The sequence below is a fragment of the Benincasa hispida genome, chromosome 1, assembly GCF_027475165.1.
Source record: "Benincasa hispida cultivar pf3 chromosome 1, pf3_genome.v1.1, whole genome shotgun sequence".
NCBI classification, from domain to species: domain Eukaryota; kingdom Viridiplantae; phylum Streptophyta; class Magnoliopsida; order Cucurbitales; family Cucurbitaceae; genus Benincasa; species Benincasa hispida.
This window is the reverse complement of record NC_143478.1, coordinates 22,131,492-22,151,048: the sequence shown is the minus strand read 5'-3', so window position 1 is coordinate 22,151,048 and position 19,557 is coordinate 22,131,492. Positions and strand designations below refer to the sequence as shown.

The 19,557-nt window shown below is 33.5% G+C and overlaps 1 protein-coding gene across 1 annotated transcript; it reads right to left on the bottom strand.

Annotated features, from left to right (window-relative positions):
• Positions 1 to 1,367: 1,367 nt before the first annotated feature.
• On the bottom strand, positions 1,368 to 2,666 carry LOC120084979 (RING-H2 finger protein ATL2). The gene has a single exon (XM_039040792.2). The coding sequence runs from the start codon at positions 2,507 to 2,509 to the stop codon at positions 1,631 to 1,633; it is 879 nt and encodes a 292-aa protein (XP_038896720.1). The 5' UTR covers positions 2,510 to 2,666; the 3' UTR covers positions 1,368 to 1,630.
• Positions 2,667 to 19,557: the final 16,891 nt, after the last annotated feature.

The window sequence follows — 19,557 nt, the reverse complement described above, 5'->3', positions numbered from 1 at the left end:
ATAAAATATTTATTCATCAGTCAACTTATGTAAAAGACTTTATATGGACAAGGCACATCCATTAAATATTGCAATTGAAATCCGTTAATTGGATATAAATAAAGATATATTTCGACCTCAAGAAGATAATAAAGAAGTTCTTGGTCCTGAAGTAACATATCTTAGTGCAATTTGTGCACTTATTTATCTTGCTAATAATACAATACTAGATATTGCATTTTCAGAAAATTTATTGGCTAGATATAGTTCTTCTCCTACAAAAAGACATTAGAATAGAATTAAGCGTATACTCTATTATCTCCGAGGAACAATCGATATGGGTTTGTTTTATTCAAATAAATCAAATTTTGATCTAGTTAGTTATGTAGATTTTGGATATTTATCTTATCCACACAAAGCTAGATCTCAAACAGGTTATTTGTTCACATGTGAAGGAACTGTTATATCATGGCGATTGGTAAAATAGACTATAACAACCACTTCCTCAAATCATGCTGAAATTCTTGCAATTTACGAGGCTAGTCGAGAATGTGTATGGCTAAGGTTAATGACTCAGCACATTCGTGAAACTTGTGGCTTGTCTTCTAATAAAAACCCTTTAACAATATTATACGAAGACAACACAGCTTGCATAGCCCAAATCAAAGCAGGATATATTAAAGGAGATAAAACAAAACATATTTCACCAAAGTTTTTTTACACTCATTATCTTGAAGAAAATGGCAACGTCACTGTATAACAAATTTGTTCGAATGATAACCTGACAAACTTATTTATAAAGGCATTATCGACTGCAATTTTTAAAAAATTGGTGCACAACATTAGAATGTGGCGACATAGAGATCTTAAGTGGTGTTTTCATGAGGGGAGTAAACATATTGTATTTTTCAGGAGTATATATTATATGAAATATGAACTCTTTTTTCTTCACTAGGGTTTTTTTTTCATTGGGTTTTTTTTATTAAGGTTTTTACGATGCATATTTTATATATATATGGACATCTAAATGGGAGTACTATGAGTATTATAATAATAAATAGATGTTTATTGCATAGTGTCGCAAATGTCACTCTTCATATTGTCCATGTGCCTTGTAGTTATTCATGCTTGGTGTCCATGTAAGTCCACATCTTACATAGTGGCATTTAGTGGATCTTAAAATCACACCCACATTGAACAAATCCTATACAGATTTAAGAAAGGGGAGAAACTGGAGAATTTTCTCATTTCTTATTTTGTTATTTTATTTTATTTATTTATATATTATGTTTTATTTATTTTAATATTTATTTATCTTATTATTATATTATATTTTATTACCATATGAGTTTCAATTGTACTCCTCAAATTCACAACAATGATAATTATTTATGAAAAAAATACTGATTGCTCCATTATAATTAATCGTACTAGTACATTGTTTGCACTAATTAAGACATCAATATCTACGGTCAAAATCTATGTTCTATAAAGAATACAAATTAAAAAAACACAACTGCCACGTGTTCGTTAATCTGACAAAACCCTCCACCAAGGCGTTGTCAGTTCCACGCTGGACTTGACCCTCCAGTCTCCACAAGCCGACTTGTCTTCCAAGTCGCTGAGTCAATTTCCGAGTTCGACTTTCGATTCACAGAACGCTTTCCTTTCCTTTTTCAATATCCAACTGCCCGCCGGCGCCGGAGCTGCAGCCGACTCCATTTCCGGTCGGTGACACGTCGCCTCTTCTCTCCCGTCCAATGATCATCTTGAATGACAACGACATCACCCGACTTATCGGCGACTTGAATGATGGAGTGGTCGGCGACAATGAAGCCGCGAACTCGCCCTCTCTCCGCGTCGGAATCTCAATTGAAACTCCAGCCAGTTCCGCCGGCTTCCGCCGTGCCCTAAACGACCGAGTACCGGCCGAAGAAGGAGCCATCCGGTCGGACCGATCGCACTCTGCGCAAAAACCAGAACTCGAACCGGATTCAGCTATCACCGGTTCCTCAATGGAAATCGCTACCTCCGCTGGTGTCTCCGGAGCCAGCTCGACCGGCGAGCGACAGAGAGGGCAGGTGGCATGAGAATGAAACCACATGTCGATGCAATCGATATGAAAGCTATGAGAACATTTGGGAAGTGTACGGCCCTTTTCATTTTCCTCAAATTCGGACAAACACACGGCGCAATCGATGGGATCGGAGTGGGATTTGGAAGAGAAAGTGAAAACAGGGAGAGAATTGAGAACAGAGGAATCGAGGCCGCGATGTTGAGAGACGGCGGCGCCGTGTGGGGCAGAGGGGTTTTCGGGTTCGAAATAGAAGACGAGGCGGTTACGGCGGCGGAGAGTTCCACGGCGGCGAGCTCGGAGAACGTACCAGCGGGCGTAGAGGTGAAGGCAAATGATGAGAATGACGACGAAGAGGAGGATGATGATGGCGCTGAGCATAATCTTGCCGCTTAGGGCGAAATCGTTGAGTCCCGGAGGAGAAGGGGGAGAAAGGTCTTCCATGGCGGCATCCATTATTTCAAGAGAAAGGATTTTGGGGGAAATTGTTTGCAGTGAAGATGGGTTTTTAGTAAGGAAGAAAGGAAAGTTCTTTGGGGTTTCTTCCCTCTATCGGACAAGCAGACGCCAGAGTTGACTGAAATGGAGCTGAGGAGTCCCTTTGTTATTTTTGTCGAGGGACTTTGAGGGTTTTGTTATATTTATATATGGCCCTTTTGGATTCACATGATATTTTTTTTTTCAAAAAAATTATTTTTATTTAAATATTTTTTTATAAAAACTGATAAAAATATATTTGAAAAGCTATTTTGAGTAATGGTCAAATACTTCAATTTTTTCCAAAATAACTTATTTTTTAAATTAAATACTTAAAAATATATTTCAAACACACACGTAATAAATCAATATAATCTAAGAAATAGGTTGCATTTAATTACATTTGGTATTATTTACCTGTGTTTAGTAACCGTACCGACATTTTGGATCCACTTCTAAATATGTAATTAAAAAAAATGCAAACTGGTTGACGAACAGAGGGTAGAGGGTATTCAATCCAGTTGCATTTGGAAATTATACCAATATTGTTACCATCAACTTTTTTTTTTTTTTTTGAAAAGTTGTTACCACTGTTATGCATGAGAATTATAAATTTGTCACTTTTACTGTCACCATTATCATTGTTGTTTGACCTTAAATGGTAACGATAAAAGTAAATGTGACACAATTCTTAATAAATGTAATCAAAAGTGGTCCAATTACATTTGCAATTATAACTCATTATTATAGATTTATCAATGAAATTCCATTACGATTCCAACCATTTTTGTTACGAAATGATAAATGTGACCATATTTGTTTTAATCTCTATCTCTTTATAAAATTTAATCATTTTGATTCACTTATTGACTATCATTAATTTTTTAGTTTTTTTTTATATCAGTAAGATATTATAATTCAAAAAAGAGAGAATATATTATGAATATTATTATAATAAATAGATGCTCATTGCATAGTGTCCCAAAAGTCACGTGTCACCCTTTATGTTGTTCATGTGCCTTGTAATTATTCATACTTGGTATCCATATAAGTCCACATCCTACTTGTCACTTTGGTAGATCTTAAAATCACAAACACATTGAGCATACTTCGTACAAATTGGAGAAAGTTGAGAAATTTGAGAATTTTCTCATTTCTTATTTTCTTATTTTATTTATTTATATATCATGTTTTATTTATTTTAATATTTATTTATTTTAATGTTATATTATATTTATTTTAATATTATATTTTATTATCATCCGTATTTCCGTTGTACTCTTCAAATTCACAACACATTATCAGCACGAGCTCTTATCGTTTTTCTCGTTAAAGATAGGTGCTAAAGGTATGTCGGTTTTTTCCTCTTTGTTATAATTAATAAATTTAATGTTATTTTGCATATTCAATATCTATTAAATTTCTAACATAAGTATAATATTTTATGATAGTGCTGCCATGACAAACTTCACAAAATTAGAATTTGCTGCCCTTGATATTAAGGGTAATAATTATTTGTCATGGGTACTTGATGCCGAAATCCACCTGGATGCTATGAATCTTGGGGAGACTATTAAAGAAAGAAATACGAAATCTAGTCAGGACAAAGCAAAAGTTATAATTTTCCTTCGTCATCATATCTACGAGAGATTGAAAATGGAGTATCTTACAATAAAAGATCCCCCTATCTTGTGGACAACAGCATTATCGAGATAAATGCTTTAAACAATATTCTAAATTAATTTCATGTCTTCTCGTGGCTGAACAAAATAACGAGTTATTGATGAAAAATCATGAATCTCGACCAACCGGAACAACACCCTTCCTTGAAGTGAATGTTGTGAATATTAATAATCGTAGTCGAGGTCGTGGTCATGGTCGAGGTTATGATTGTGGTAGAGGAAAAAATATTATTATTTTCATGGTGGTCGCTCTAATCATTCAAATTTCAAAAGAACCATGCAAAATAATGATCACAAAGGAAAAGCTCCACAAGATAAAAGCTTAAAAAGTTTGAAAATAAGTGCTTCCGATGTGGAATGACTGGACATTGGTCATGTACCTGACATACGTCAAAATACTTAGTTGACCTCTATCAAGCCTCTCCGATGGAAAAAAGAGAAAAATGTGGAAGCAATTTTGCATACCAAGATAATGACATATTTGACGCATCCCACATGACAAGTTTGGCTGTGGTAGACTTCTTTGAATCTTTTGAGAGAAGATTGGCACAGTTGGTGGAACATCAAATGTTTCTTTTGACTTTGAGAATATCTAGATTTAATGTTGTTATTTTTTTAAAATCTATCTTCATGTTTTTTTAGTAACTTTTGTATATTTTAAGTGTTTTTTCTTATTGTAATTATGTTTTTTTAATGAAGAAACATGGATCATTTTCATATGTTGGGTATTTAAAAAATGAGCAAAGAAGATCTATGTCTAACAGAGTGCAACTACACATACAATACTTACAAGTAAAAAATATTTTTCCAAACTGACAATACTGGAAGCAAAAGTTAATACGTGCTATGGGTTCGAATCTAAGAGAAATTCTCGAGAATGTTTACTACCCTGAAATTGGATCAAAAGAACCAAATAGTGAAAGTGGGTATCACCTAAATGCGGGGGAAGGATGCAAACAAATGCAAGGACAATGACAGCAAGAAAACAGAACTGTTATTGAATCGCTTGTATCAAAAGATTGAACAAACTTTACATCAGGACCCCCATTCAGGGCTTAGTGCTTGCTCGACCTCGACCTACTCCCTTTGTCTAGAAGTGATATCAAGTTCTGTAAACCTGATAGAAGGTTTTGGAAAAACAAATATTATTTTGCCTAGAGGAACAAAATTTACAATTGACAGTGCACTGTTCTCTAGTCAATCAAAAAGAAATCTTTTAAGTTTTAAAGATATACGTTACAATGGTTATCATATTAAGACTGATAGTAAAAATAATGTGGAATATCTATATATCATATCCATTGTCTCAAATGAAAAACGCATATTGGAAGAGTTGTCTGCTTTATCTTTTAGATTATATTATAGACATATACGAGTAATTGAAACATATGCAACAATGAACCTGAAGTTCATGAATCCAAACATATTTACAATTTGGCAAGACCGATTGGTTCATCCAGGATCTATAATGATAAGAAGAATTATTGAGAATTCAAATGGACATCCATTGAAAATCCAGAAGATTTTTCAATTTAATGAATTATCATATGATGTTTGCTCTTAAGAAAAATTGATAATTAGACCATCACCAGCTAAAATAAGGACTGCATCACCTGCATTTTTAGAACGAATTCATGGTGATATATGTGGACCTATTAACCCACCAAGTGGACCATTTAGATATTTCATGGTATTAATAGATGCATGCAGTAGATGGTCACACGTGTGCTTATTATCAAGTCGAAATCTTGCATTTTCAATATTACTTGTTCAAATAATTAAGTTAGAGCAAATTTTCCTTATTATAAAATCAAGATCATTCGTCTTGATAATATTGGTGAATTTACACATCCCAAGCTTTTCATAATTATTGTATTTCTATTGGGATAAGTGTTGAACATCCTGTAGCTTATGTTCATACACAAAATGGTTTGGCATAATCATTCATAAAACATTTGCAATTAATTGCAAGACCATTACTTATGAGAGTTAAGCTTCCTTTATCTGTATGAGGACATGATATTTTGCATGTAGCGTCACTTGTACGCATTAGGCCAATAACTAAGTACTCGTCATTACAATTAACTTATGGTCATGAGCCAAATATTTCCCATATGAGAATTTTTGGATGTACAACATATATTCCAATTGTTCCATCACAACGCACTAAGATGGGTCATCAAAGGAGATTAGGAATACATGTTGAATATGATTTACCATTAATTATAAATATTTTTAACCCCTTGGTGATGTATTTATTACACGATTTGCTGATTGTCTTTTAATGAGACAAATTTTCCAACATTATAGGGAGAAATTAAAAAATTATAAAAAGAAATTACATCGAATGCATCATTATTGTTTCATTTAGATCCCCATATAGATCAATGTAAACTTGAAGTTTAGAAAATAATTTATTTGCAAAATATAACAAATTAATTATCAGATGCATTTATAGATGCAAAGAAAGTAACTAAGTCACATATACCAGCTGCAAATGTTCCATAAAAAATTGGTATCTCAACACAACAAGTTGTCACTGATGAGTTTGGAACATGCCAGAAATGTGGTAGACCAGTAGGTTCCAAAGATAAAATCCTTGAAAATGAAAAATAATTAATAGTGAAAAAGACTTGGTTGAGGATGTAAATACCTATAAATAAATCCTCGATATGACTAGTAAAGAAAGTGAAAAACCTAAAGATAATAATGAGATTTCAATAAATTATGTCATGATAGAAAAAGATGGAATCGAACTAATATAGTTATTGACACTATTTTTGTGTATAATATTGCTCTTGATATTATATCTGAAAATGAGGATCCTGAAATAAAATTTGTTGAAGAATAACAACATTGAAAAGATTGGCTTCAGTAGAAACAAGCAATCGAGGTAGAATTAAATTCACTTTCAAAACGTCAGATTTTTGGACTAGTAGTCTGAACACCAGAAGGTGTTAAATCTGTGGAATACGAATGGGTATTTATGAGGAAAAGAAATGAAAATAATGAGGTCACAAGATAAAAGCAAGACTAGTTGCACAGGGTTTTTCACAAAGACTTGGTATTGATTTTGAGGAGGTATTCTCCGGTGGTGGATGCAATTACATTAAGATATTTAATTGGCTTGACTGTATATGAAAGTCTGGATATGCATCTTATATATGTAGTCACAACATATTTATATGGATTTCTTGATAATGATATTTATATGAGAATCCTAGAAGGATTTAAGGTACTTAAAACATATACATCAAATTCCTGGGAATGGTATTCAATAAAAGTTACATAGATCACTATATGGATTGAAACAATTAAGACGGATGTTGTACAATCGTCTGAGTACATATTTATTGAAAGAAAGATATCAAAATAATCCAATATGTCCATGTGTTTTTATAAAGAAATCACAATCATGATTTGCTATTATAATTGTATATGTTGATGACTTGAATATAATTGGAACTCCTGAAGAGCTTTCAAAAGCAATAGAATATCTCAAGAAAGATTTTGAGATGAAATATATCGGAAAAACAAAATTTTGCTTTGTTTTGAAAATTGAGCATTTAGCAGATGAAATAGTTATTCATCAGTCAACTTATACAGGAAAAATTTTGAAAAGATTTTATATAGACAAAGCACATCCATTAAATATTCCAATGGAAGTCCATTCATTAGATATAAAGAAAGATATATTTCGACCTCAAGAAGATAATGAAGAACTTCTTGATCTTGAAGTACCATATCTTAGTGCAATTGGTGCACTTATGTATTTTGCTAATAATACAAGACCAGATATTGCATTTTTAGTAAATTTATTAGCTAGATATAGTTCTCCTACAAAAAAACATTGGAAAGGAATTAAGCGTATACTCCATTATCTCAGAGGAACAATCGATATGGGTTTGTTTTATTCAAATAAATCAAATTTTGATCTAGTTGGTTATGCAGATTCTAGATATTTATCTGATTCACACAAAACTAGATCTCAAATAGGTTATTGATAATGGGCAGAAATGCACGTTATTACAGTGCTAAGTTATTAAACAATGCAGTTTTGTGTTGATAAAATGTATAAGATTGCGTCCAAAAAGCATTAAGTTTATAACATTGCGTTCGTTTGCGTTCATCGCATAAAAACCGTTAACTTTTGTATTTTTGTGCAGAATATGCATTGAAGCAAAGCGTAATATACGATCACAAGAAGGCAACGGTCGAGTGCAGCATTATCACAAGGCTTTGCGGTGATTTGTGCTCGCAAATATCTGCTCAAGAAGGATTGCCGCATAGAGCCGACACAACTTGGTGGGCGCATCTGGGTGAAAAGCATAATAAATCACGATGGAGCAGAGAGCTGATGATGGTCGAGTCCAAATTAAGTTGACAAACCGCTAACGAACTACTGTAGCAAGTACACTCAACTTTTCGGTGACAAATATTTGATGCATCAGTCAAAGAATTAATGTCATCCCATTAGTGCAATCATAAGAGAGTAGAAGCTTTTCACCCCGAAACTTTATAAATACCGAAGGTAACCTTCAGAGAAGGGGTTTGTCTGTTCGTCCAGTTCAACAGTTAGATAAGTTTCTCCATAGTTAAGAGTAGCCTTGTGCTTAGATTTTCTTTTATTTAAGGCGAAAGTGAGAGAAGCGAGATTGTGCCGAGAGATCATTCCGGTGAACTTGGAAGAGTGCCGGAAGCGTCAAGACCGGAGAGAGGGCTAGCTCTTGTGGAAGCAGGAAAATCTTTTAAATAGAACAGAGTTGATAGTGTAAAAGCCTTGGGAAGCAAGGGATTGCTACCGAGCTCTCTATCCTTATCTTATATTGTCATTTTGTACTTAAACTTATCTATAGAAATGGAATCTACTTCTTTATATCTGTTCACTCTCTGTTTATTATGCATGAATAGCTAAACCTATCGAATGGGTTGAGAAGCACTTAGCAACATAACTGGGGATCTTCATTCTATGCGATTATCTTGTATTATGTATGCATCATTCGTCCATTAGAGATACTCAGGAGGGTAGTCTAAGGACAAAATTTAGGCTTGGAAAAGTCAAGTTAGAATCTAGGCTCGAGAGAGTTAGATTAGAAAGCATAATCAAAAGATAGGAGCTTAGGAATAAGCACTATTTGCTATTAACGCATCGCATGCATTCTAGAGATAAGTTACGATTGTGTGCGGTCACCTTGTCATTGTGTGCATCTTGCATCATCGCATAGGCAAAAAGTAGAGACTTAGAAATAAGCTCTATGGACATTATCGCATTCATCACATGCGTCCTAGAACTAGGAGCACCGCATTTGCATTGGAAAATGATTTGCTGCCGCATGAATGTAGCATGATTGCATAGTTTGACGCATTCCAGGGAAATGCTAGCAAAAGACTTTCTCAACCCGTTCCTCCGCATACTCAGTGTATCTACCGCATAATCAATGTTTTCTCAAATCTGCCGCATACCTTTTATACCGCAAACAACAACTAAAAAACAACTATTTGATTTGTTGATTACCGCAAAGTCTTCTTGAAAATTATCACCGCATACCGTTTTCCCTAGTCCCTGAGTTCGACCCTGGACTTATCAGGAAACTCAGTGGAATTTATACTTGGATTCTGCTGAGAAAACTTATTGCTCAACGCATTCTCATCACTGCAATTCATTCCATTATTTCATCTCATAAAATAATGCATCAGTTATTTATTCACATGTGGAGGAACCGCTTTATCATGGCGATCGGTAAAGCAGAATATAAGGCCACTTCCTCAATTCATTATGAAATTCTTGCAATTCACGAGGTTAGTCGAGAATATGTGTGGCTAAGGCCAATGACTCAGGTGAAATATGTGGCTTGTCTTCTAATAAAATTCTTCCAACAAAATTATTCGAAGACAACACAACTTGCATAGCTCAAATCAAAAGAGGATATATTAAAGGAGATAGAACAAAATATATTTTATCGAAGCTTTTCTACACTCATGATCTTGAAGAAAATGACGGCATCATTGTACAACAAATTTGTTCGAAGGATAATCTGGCAGGCATATTTACAAAGGCATACCAACTGGAACTTTTGAAAAATTAGTGCACAACATTGGAATGCGACGACTCAGAGATCTTAAGTGATATTTCCATGGGGGGAGTAAATATGTTATATTTTTTAGGAGTATATATTATATGAAATATGTATTTTTTTCTTCACTAGAGTTTTTTTCCATTGGATTTTTCCTAGTAAGATTTTAATGACGCATATTTCATATATATATATATATATATGGGCATCTAAGGGGGAGTATTATGAATATTATAATAATAAATAGATGCTCAGTGTCCCAAAAGCCATGTGTCTCCCTTCATGTTGTCCATGTGCCTTGTAATTATTCATGTTTGGTGTTCATGTAAGCTTACATCCTACTTGCCACTTTATCTCTAAATAGTGGCATTTGATGGATCTTAAAATCACACACACGTTGGACAATTTTCATACAAATGGGAGAAATTGGAGAAATTTGAGAATTTTCTCATTTCTCATTTTGTTATTTCATTTCATTTATATATTATATTTCATTTATTTTAATATTTATTTATTTTATTATTATATTATATTTTACTACCATTTATGTTCTCGTTGTGATCCTCAAATTCACACAAGAATATACTTTCATTATTTCTTTTCTTCTTTGAAATAGCTATTAGTGTTGTTTAGCAAGAATCTCATTCTTGGTGGTTGGTTAGAAAGGAAAATAATATTCATTGAGAAAAGAATGTTTCATTAAGAAGGCTTATCCACTAGTCAACCGGTAAAATAAGCATACTCACCGATCATCTAGTTATTTTTTGCTGGTCAATTAAAAAGTGAGTAATTTTATATAAAAGAAAATCCATCTTATTAAAAATAAGATTTACCCATGGGTCAACTACTTTAGGTTGGTCGGTTAGAAAGTAAGTAATCTTCGAATAAAACAATATCTATTTGATTAAGAATAAGGCTTACCCATGAGTTAACTAGACAGGTTATTTAGCCTCAGTTAGAAAATAGAGAAATTACAATGTATGTCAAACCTATTTTAAGAAACCAAAATCAAGACTTTAATTTTTTTTTTTTTTTTAATTTTGTAGGTGTGACAATCACATAACTATCACATACAAATCAAATAGCAATCACATAATAATTACATAAAAATCAGATAACAATCAAAATTTTAGGTGGAAATTTTTTACCATGTTTGCAAAAAAACAAAATAAAACCTAAGGATATCCAATTATTTATTTAATTATTTTATTAAAGTTGCAATTGCCCCTCGAAAATAAGTAATTTACATACAAAAGAAAGTATTTTCATCAAGAATAAGGCTTACTCATGACCTCATCGGTCAATTGGTTGCTCTACTAGTCAATTAGAAAGTAAATAATTATCATATAAAAGAATATGCATCTTATTAATAGCATAAAGTTTACACATTGGTCAACTACTTTCTGTTGATCAATTGGAAAGTAAGTAATCTTTATATAAAAGAAGATCTATTTCATTAAGAACAAGTGCTTGATTGAACAGTAAATGATCTTCAAGTAAAAATGAGATCTCCATGGAGATCTATTTGATTAAGAATGAGGCTTACCCATCGTTGGCTATTTTTCGGATCGTAATTAATTTTTCACAACTTGTTAGAGAATAATGAAAACAAAAATGACGCATTTAATTCTATCATAAAATTTAAATGGTTTATTTATTTGTTAATTATTTTGTTAAAATAAAATATTTATACCATACATTATATAAAAATAAGTTTAGCCATAAAAATAAGATTAGCCTATATACTTTTTACAAAAATATAATTTTGATTTTTTTAGATGATGCAATTTTATTTTAATTAATTATTGTCTTTTAGAAAAAAAATAGAGTTTTGGTCTCTGAGATTGAGGTTAAGTTGTATTTGGGTTCTTGAACTTTCAAACTTAACATTTTAGCCCATTAGCTTTGCATTTCGTTCCATTTTGATCCCTCTATGAGTTTTTGTTAATACTTACGAATAGCAGACATGACGGAAAAATTAAAAAGATATTGTCCTTTTAGAAACTATTTAGGAAAATATTGTTGTTTTCAAACTATTTGTAAAAATATTGTTTTTTTTTTAAAAATAAGTTGAGGGTTGAAAATTCGACCTAGATAGGTCGAATTTTGAACCTTTGACCTTCCTTTCATTTGTACGTCGAACTTTGAACCCTCGACCTTGCCCTTCCTAACATTATTATTGAGCCTGTTTAATTATCATTCCGGAGACCTTCATCTATCAAAAGATCGTATTTCTAAATTTTCATAAGGTCCCCCTGAAATTCCTTCCAAAGCTTGAATAATTTTTACGGATTCTGTCATCTCAGCAAGTCTGACTAAATAATGAGCTAATGAATATCCTTCTTTTTGCCACTGAACTTCCCAATCAAATTCGAGAGCGAGATTATGAGAGAGAGCGAGAGCGAGATTTTGAGCGAGAGCGAGAGCGAAATAGTGAGATTTTGATAGAGATCGAGAATACCGTACAAATTTCCCTTTTTTTTTTCCTTTTTAATTATTACACATTCCACCTTCTTCTTTCTAATCTTTTTTTTTCCATTTTATAAAAAAAATTTCTAAAAATATTTTATTATTTTATTTAAACTCTAAAAAGAATAAATTAAAAAAATAATAACTCATAAAAATTAAACAAATGTAAATTAAATATCTCATTTATATAAAAATAATTACAAAAATCAATGTGTCCCACAAGGCGGACGTCGTCGATTTCGAGTTGGTTGTCGTCGTCGACTTCGAACTTGAGGTTGCTCGAGTTCTTCTTAATGTTGCTCTGGTACTGCAGGCGCTTCATAATATAAATATTCATTATGCCCTCCACGACCCCGACCATGTCCATGCACGTATGAAAACGAAGGACCAGCCTCTGAGTCATAATGTCCTGAACCAAATGCTGGCATCATCATCATCGGACTAACATAATCAGTTTGACTCTGCATTTGCATCATAGGGGGGCAACTCTTCCACATTATGTGCAACCTCATCAAACTCATCCTCTTCCCGAACAGGTCCTCTACGTTTAGGAGCTAGTGGAGAAACAATAGGTATATCGTACATATAATGAATTTTCTCATATAGTTTTGGTTATCACTACATATAGCAAGAACCTGGTTCGGATCATTCGCAACCTCACGGAGTCTACTTTTGTTCGATCTCTGTGAATTATAAAACAATTAGAAAATATTTAAAATAAATTTAAATTAAAAAATTAGATAATATTCATTCATTTACCAGATGACCCACAGCTGCTCCTGGATGAGTGACGTAGCGCCTTGTGATATTATTATACTAATGAATATATTTTAGAGTGACATTTGTGTCAAACTGTTCAAGAGAAACCCCCACTGCAATAAACTTTGCACGATAGTGCTATCGCACTACCAAATGTGCAACTTTTTCGGACCAATCTCCAGTCCTTAGGTCAATATCATGTAGTACGGGTTCAATATTACAAGGCGATGGGATATCCTGTTGAAAATCGAATTGTCTCATCACCCTGTTAGGAAGATGCCACTCACCAATGTGAAAACATATGAGAGGACTCATCGTCCGCCATATGTTTTGATCATTCGTACAAAAATTAGGCAACGTATGCACAATAATTTTGTACGGCTCTCAAATAACCTGAAACACAATATATTATATTAGAGAATATTAAAGAAAAATACAATAAAAATGTGAATAAAATAATCAATTAGGTTTAGTGTAATTTACCTGTTCAGGTTGAAGCAGATCAAACATGTATCTATACTGGTTGACTACATGTGTGGCTGTCCTAGTCACACAAAATTTGTCTCTCCACCTAAATTTTTAAATTGATAATTTAGAATTTAAATTAACTAGATCAGTGATATAAAAATTAATTTGAATTAAAACAACATATCGAGAACCGTAGGCTCGTCCAACTAACTGAGCGTCATTAACATGATGTAGCTGTGGAGCCATTGTTGGAAATCGCTCCCAAGCCCATAGTTGCAAAAGTATGAAAGGCCCAGCTATCTCTCGAACCTCAGGTTTTGTTGCTTTACATAGTTGTCTATACAACTATGCCAAGAATGCTCCACCCCACGAATACCGCCCCCGCATCATGGAGGTTAGCTAACAGTAGCAGGAACATCAAGTGAACAAAATGACTTGATTTATCTGAAAACAGACTTCCACCCATCATTTGTAGTATATATGCTCACGCATATCTTATGACGATTTCCTCGTCTGCATCATTTGTGAGCTCACAAAATTGTGTTCCTAACCATATTAAACGTAACCTCAATCATTTAATCTTGTTGGCAGGTGGGGTCGCACCGAGGTATAGTTGACAAACTTCTAACCAGTCATCGTACATCACTCCGGTGACCGACTCATCGTCAACAAGTAACCCCAACAACATTTCTATGTCTTATAAAGTGATAGTTCACTCTCCAACAGACATATAGAATGTATGCATCTCGGGCCTCCATCTCTCGACCAAGGCTGTGATCAGATGCCAGTCCAACTGAATAAATCCTGCCTCTCAACATGTGCAAGATATTTCTCCAGTAGTACGATCTTGCCATATAATATATGATCGATGAATGGACTAGTCTTACAAAACATCGGGATCAACATGTCTTAGGTTTAAAGCCATGATCTGAAAAAAAAATATATATTAAAATTGACTATAATTGAATAGTAGAGAAAAATATGAGGGTAAAGAATAATGTAAAATTTTATTGATTACAAAAAAAAAAAATGAATATACAATAGATTATTATAAAAAAATTGAATATACAATAAATTATAATAAAAAAATTGAATATACAATAAAATGAATATATAATAAAAAAATTATTTATTATTCAATCCCTAACTATCTGGAGCCCGTCTTAGTAATGAAGGACACTTCCTTCGATTATGTCCTTACTGGTTACAAAATCCACATCGTTGTCAAGTGGCTGGTTCTGTCCAATCCATCTCGTTGTGATAACGTGAACTTTTTGGTCTACCAGATCTTCTCAACAACGATGGATCAAGATGTAAGACGGGCATATTAGGGTGTGTGATCTAGCAATCTTCATGCGGTACAGGTTGTAATTGAGGAGAGTAACATTCAGCATACGTTGACAATTTGTAGTAGTCCTCAATAAAATCTTCGTTGTTCATGTTAAAATATGAGCAAACGGCCATAAAATGCAAGCATGGAATGCGAATGCTTGCCACTTGTTACATGAACAGTACCACTCGGTATTAAGCACACCTCTTCGTGTGTTATAATTTCTCTCAGGTGTTTTATACTTTGGGATCTCGAACAAGCCATCATACCGAGCGGTACTGTTCATGTAACAAGTGGCAAGCATTCGCATTCCATGCTTGCATTTTATGGCCGTTTGCTCACATTTTAACATGAACTACGAAGATTTTATCGAGGACTACTACAAATTGTCAACGTATGCTGAATGTTACTCTCCTCAATTTCAACCTGTATCGTATGAAGATTACTGGATCACATACCCTAATATACCCGTCTTACATCCTGATCCATCGTTGTTGAGAAGACCTGGTAGACCGAAAAGTTCACGTTATCACAACGAGATGGATTGGACAGAACCAGCCACTCGACAACGATGTGGATTTTGTAACTAGTTACGACATAATCGAAGGAAGTGTCCTTCGTTACTAAGACGGGCTCTAGATAGTTAGGGATTGAATAATAAATAATTTTTTTTATTATATATTCATTTTATTGTATATTCAATTTTTTTATTATAATTTATTGTATATTCAATTTTTTTTATAATATCTACTATATATTCATTTTCTTTTTTGTAATCAATAAAGTTTTACATTATAATAATCTAATATATTCAATTTATTCAATTTTGTTGTCTAATGATTATTCAATTATAGTATAATAATCTAATATATTCAATTTGTTGTCTAATGATTATTCAATTATAGTATAATAATCTAATATATTCAATTTATTGTCTAATGATTATTCAATTATAGTATAATAATCTAATATATTCAATTATAGTCTAATGATTATTCAATTATAGTATGATTATTAACTCTTTTTTCTCTTTTTTTATATATATATTTCTATGGAAAGTTCAAATAAAGTGAAGACTCTCGCTCTCTCTTAAGATCTCACTCTCTCATTCTCGCTCTCTCTCAATATCTCGCTCTCTCTATTATTGTTGTTATTTTTTCATTAATGATTACTAGCTTTCATTTCTTCTGGAGCAATCACAAACACTTTTTGATTATGGATCTACTACCAGAAACTCAATGCATAATCTTAGCATTCAATGTGTATTCCTGAATAATCTCATTTTTCAATTATTCAACCATTTCATTTTACCAAGTTCAATGTTAGTCAAATTAGTCAATATAAACTAAATCTCGCTCTCTCCAACATTCTCGCTTTGAATCTCGCTCTCTCCTAAAATCTCGCTTTGAATCTCGCTCTCTCCTTAATCTGCAAGTCCACTTATCTCCTTAATCGCTTTAAAGTTTCGACATTTGTGTAATCTTTGACAACCTAATATACAAAATTTTGTTCGTAGACAAAGGTAATTCAGAATTGTCTTTCATTCCAAGGCATAACTTGTATCCATGCGCTTCATATTCGCCTGGAGTTCACTCCCAGAAATATAGCCATCCCCACCCCCTCATGTCAATCCCACAAGCCTCCGTCTAATTCAAAATGATAACAAAATGCATAGGTTGTTAAAAGCAGCTCGAGTACACAGATAAATATAGTATACCATCTTATTACTTTATTTCCTCTATGAGGGAAAAAAAAAGTAATAAACCTGCAATCTCGAGGGTGGATGTGTGTCGAAACTTCAACCTTCGACAACCTAAGCGAGATTCGCAAGATTTCCCTTGTTGAGGGTTGAAGTTTCAGCCTATGTATTGTTTCCAAGTTTTTCTTTGTTCGTCGAGTTCTCTACATTCGACCTCTAGCCTCGAACTCCCAAAACAACAATATTTCTCTAATAAGTTTCAAAACAACAATATTTCTCTAATAAGTTTTGAAAACAACAATATTAATATTAAATGACACTTATTTTTATTTAAAAATATAGTTTCTTTATACTAGTACAAAATCTACATTACTTGGCACTTGTAGTTATTAATTATTTGACGTTTCTTTGAGAAAAAAAAGTCAAGCAATGACCTTTTAGAAAAGAAAATGTCAAGTAAAATGGTTAAAAAAGTGGAGATTGACAGAATATTTCAGATATTTTCATGTGAACTATTACTGGACACGTTTTTCGTGTCAAGTATAAGAAGCTCTTACTTGAACATTTTTCGTATCAAGAAAATATAAAAAACAATTAACTTATTATTGTAAACAAGTAAAAGGGTTAAATGCCCTAGATTGAAACTCTCCTTCCTCGTTTTCTCTCTTGCAACCCTCTCCCCTCGAAACTCTCTCTTCGCAACACCCCACTAGCCCCAGCCGACTCTTCCTTTCCTTACTGCCGGCAGCCGACCACCTCCTCCCTCAGCCACTGCCCTCCAGCATCCAGCGGAAGTTGTCCGTCGCCATCGAGCCCAGCCGTTTGTGTGACCAGACACCGTTGCTCGTCTCCTTCGCCCAAGCCGAAAAAAGCGTTCGCCACCCGTTGTTCGCTCCAACCATCCGTTGTTGCTCATACCCCAGCCACCGCGACGCTGCTGCACACCATTTGAAGTCGCCCCGCCTCACGCCAGAAGCTGTTTTCATACAGCCGCGCTGCCACTATTCTAGATCCGATCAGTCCTCCACTGAATCCACTGTTTTCATCCTCAACCGTTACCGTGCCTTGGGATTTTGCCAGATTACGAAATTGGGTGAAATTTTGGGTAAGTTGGATTCCTCTTGGTATACCTATTGGTCCGATGTGGGTTTAATGTTTGGTTGGGTTTTTAGATTTGGGTTGAGACCCCTCAAATTGGCTTGTATCTACATTGAATTTTGTGTTCGAGACTCGAATGAAGCATCAATTTGAGCAAACACTTCGGGTAAGTTTGTTTTTCATGAATCTGAGGACTTGTTAGTCTAGGAGTTAGCCATGAAGAATTGTAGCATTTTCTTTAATGATTTGCTTGTTTGAATATTTGATGATAAGATTGATTTTGAAGTGTTGGAAGGAGTTAAGTTGTTGTCCAATAGGTTTGAGACTGATCTTGGCAAGATTTTGATAAGGCTAGAGGTTAGTATTAATAGTTCTTTGTTACCCATTGAAGTATTGGTTTAATAATTGAGTTATATTCAATTTTTGATGTTCAATTCAAGGATTTCAAGGAATCGGAGCCACTGTCCAGCAAAGTTAACGATGTTTGAACGTTTTGATAGTTATTAAGGTCTTGAAACTCTTTTGAAATTGTTACATAGTTGCTGGAATTTGGATATGTAACCATTATTATTGAACTTAATATATTTGCTGGAATTGTTACATAGTTGCTGGAATTGGTATGATAATCAATTGAAAAGGGCATTGCAGTCAGTGAATATGTCGGTTTTGAGCATAAACAACGTAAATCATTTTGTTGATTTGACCAATTTCATACACAAAGAAAATATTACAACAAAATGATTTTCAGATACTCAATGAACAATTTCTCCATAATAGTCTCATCCTCTTCTCCAACTTGAATTATGAAGCTTCAAATAATGCCTCAATTCTTCACCTTTTTCTTTTGCAATAATCACATCTTGCAATATTCCACCATTTCCCTTGGCCAATTTTACCCTACTTCGTTTCTTATGAGACACAATAGTTTTACTGTCATGAGTTTCAGTCTTTGTGAAAGTCTTGATCATCTCCTCGATCTTACATTTCTCACTCCTTCTGGTAAGTATATCAAATTTATTATTATTTTTTTTTTAATCAAGAATATGCTCAAAACCAACATACTCAAATTTATCACATTTATCAAATTTTATCAAATTTATTATTCTTGATCATCTCCTTGATCTTACATTTCTCAATCAAGCATATGCTCAAAACCAACATACTCACTGACTGCAACACTAAAAAATTAATATATTCTTTAATATTTATTTTTAATACATTCGAATCAAGCCACACTTTGGGTAATCTATTTGGAGTTAATTGGTTATTTTGGTGAATGAAATTTTGAAGAAATTTTTTATTGCCTGTAGATAAGATTGGGCTTCCAATATTCTCTTCTAGTGATTGATTCCTGTATTAATTTTCTATTAAAGATGCACTTTGATTGCCTTTATAGAGGGATTACAACTGTGTCAAGTCGCTTTCACTTGAAAGTTGTGAAAGTTGTG